Raw genomic sequence first — 2,367 nt, forward strand, 5'->3', positions numbered from 1 at the left:
GCTGTCCTGAGGCTTGTATCTAAATAATGTTAATCATAGGAAACAAAATTGCAGAGACTGACGTACCTTGATAACAAGTGTGCGGATAGCAGCAATGACATCGAGACCATCACGAAGAAGGTTTTCGTGAGCGCTCGGATCATAGTCCCAGATGGACTGCTTTGACTCGAGCACGGCCACCTTGGTTACTGCAGCCATAAAGGCCTCTGTGCCTAGGGAGACTACATGTGCCAGACAGCTAAGCAGCAAGCTGTGTTAGTATAAGTGATAGGAATAGTAATATGTGACGTACCTAAGCTTGCGTTCATCAGCGCTCCAGCCAGTAATGCCACGGCGAGTGAACGTGCTTTCTACTTTGAGCGCCGTCATGTCATTATTGCTAGCGTTATCTGCAGTAACATAGCCGAGCTGTAAGCAAGGTGAGCCAAGTGATAACAGCTAAGTAAAGCGTAAATCACCTTGCTTGTCATTTGGGAGATGATGCCTACACGCGAGAGAAATTTCAGGAAAAACCGCCCAAGGTTCTGACCGTCGTGTGCGCCAACAATAACGTTAAAGCCCAATACCTCAGAACGGAGCTTCCAGCCATCAGGGGAGACGTCGATCCACTGACCCGTGATGCCAAAGCACGGGTCGCTCGTGTGCTCACGCGTCCATAGATCCCAATTGACAGAGACCTCACCAGGTGTGTTCTCGATTGCTGCCTTGATATTGCTGATATACTCGACGAACTTGTTGCAGATGTTCTGCCGCACTGTCCAGGTTGTCAGAAGCTCTTCGCGTGTGGTCTTTGGACGCATGACAACAAGAACGTTGGTGAAAGCGACTTCGTCAGCGAGTGCGAGAGGCTGCACAAGCAGCTAGCAATCAGCTGTAAAGCCTCTTGAAGTATCAAGTGATCTACGTACCAAGTTGCATACCACAATCAGCGTGCTAACTGCATCGAGGACTGTCCACTTGTTGAACTCAGGTATCTTGGCGAGCTTCTGAACAACGCCGTCCAATGACGACTGAACAGCGGTCTTTGTTGTCTTGGAAGCAGCTGCAGCCACAGCTTCGCGCGCCTTGCGGACCTTGGAGGGAATTGCTTCTTTGCTCTCTTTGATGTCTGCCTCTTTGCAGCGTGTTTGGTAGAGTGAATAGTGGCGTGAGGCGATATGGCGGCGAAGGCTTGAGTTGCCTCCAACAAGCCAGCCACGAGGGCGGTGCTTGAATCCCTTAGCTTTGAGATCATCTCTGGTAACAGCAGTGAGTACTCGGCATAGAACCTGAGCAGTAATCTATACTCACCGGCATACTGTGCACCATCTACCAATTTCTATAGTGACACTGCCATCGAGAGGACTCTTGAGCTTGAGCTTGGTGCTCTGAGTGAAGAAGAGGTCGAGATCGCGGGTCGTCTCACCCTTCAGAGCGACTACTTCTGCTTCTTTAAGCGAAACAACGTCATCGTCCTGTGAGAGTGTATTGCCCGATGTAGTGAGTAGTTATGTGGGCGCCGAACAGAGACGATACTTACATCGACTTCAATAGGAGCTTCGCTGCCATCAGCAATAGAGCCTGCATCCACTTCAACGACTTTGTCACTATCTTCGTCATCTGTGGAGCTACCGTCGCTGGTGTCATCTTCCCCTGTGTCCTCATCTTCTTCAGCTTCCTTGGCCTCCTTGGCACGGCGGGACGGTTTGCGCAGACGCTTTGGCCGCTTCTTTGCTGCGTCATTGGTGTCACTGTCTTCTAAGTCGGAGACTGCACTGCCCTTGCGTTTAGCAGTAAGTGTTGCGGATGTCTTCCCAGCGGCTTTCTTCACCGTGGCATTTACCGCCTTCTTTTCAGCAGACTTTGCCATCTTGATGTGGAATTGTTTTTTTTTACTGTTTCTGGTATGTCACTCCCCACAAGGCGGTCAGAGAACTCCGGCGTATGCCGGATGTCCTATATAGTTTGATCTCATCTGCCGGTAAGCCAGTCACACTTCCGTCACACAGCAGCTTTGGCTGAATGTGCGACTGCCTTCAAATAAGTCTAAATTAGAGTACTTTTGAACAATGAATTGATCTGTGCTTAAACACCCCTGTATAGTTGAATAAGCCTACGGAATTGTGGCAGCTATTCAGAAATCAAAATATACATCTGCTGGTAGCTAAGTCAATGCTTGGCTGCCACCATTTTGTCGCATTTTGTTCAGTCCGGGACTGGTCCTGACCGGTCATGACCAGTCCTAAGAACATCCGAGGCCATCTGGGACCAAGGACCATGACCAAGACTGGACTGATGTAGGACTGGACTGTACCCAGTCCTAATCAGTCCAGTCTCAGTCTGAGTCCCGGTCCCAACCGGTCCTTAGGACCGGACCCTCAACCACTA

At 50.0% G+C, this 2,367-nt stretch overlaps 1 protein-coding gene across 1 annotated transcript; it reads right to left on the reverse strand.

The window, feature by feature from the left end:
* Positions 1-466: 466 nt before the first annotated feature.
* On the reverse strand, positions 467-1,849 carry PHACADRAFT_189225 (uncharacterized protein; the record flags this gene model as incomplete). The annotated part of the gene is made up of 5 exons (XM_007403149.1): positions 467-484; positions 567-848; positions 909-1,236; positions 1,291-1,454; positions 1,520-1,849. 5 exons carry the CDS (start codon positions 1,847-1,849, stop codon positions 467-469), a joined length of 1,122 nt encoding a protein of 373 aa, XP_007403211.1.
* Positions 1,850-2,367: the final 518 nt, after the last annotated feature.

This window comes from Phanerochaete carnosa (genome assembly GCF_000300595.1).
Source record: "Phanerochaete carnosa HHB-10118-sp unplaced genomic scaffold PHACAscaffold_804, whole genome shotgun sequence".
Lineage (NCBI taxonomy): Eukaryota > Fungi > Basidiomycota > Agaricomycetes > Polyporales > Phanerochaetaceae > Phanerochaete > Phanerochaete carnosa.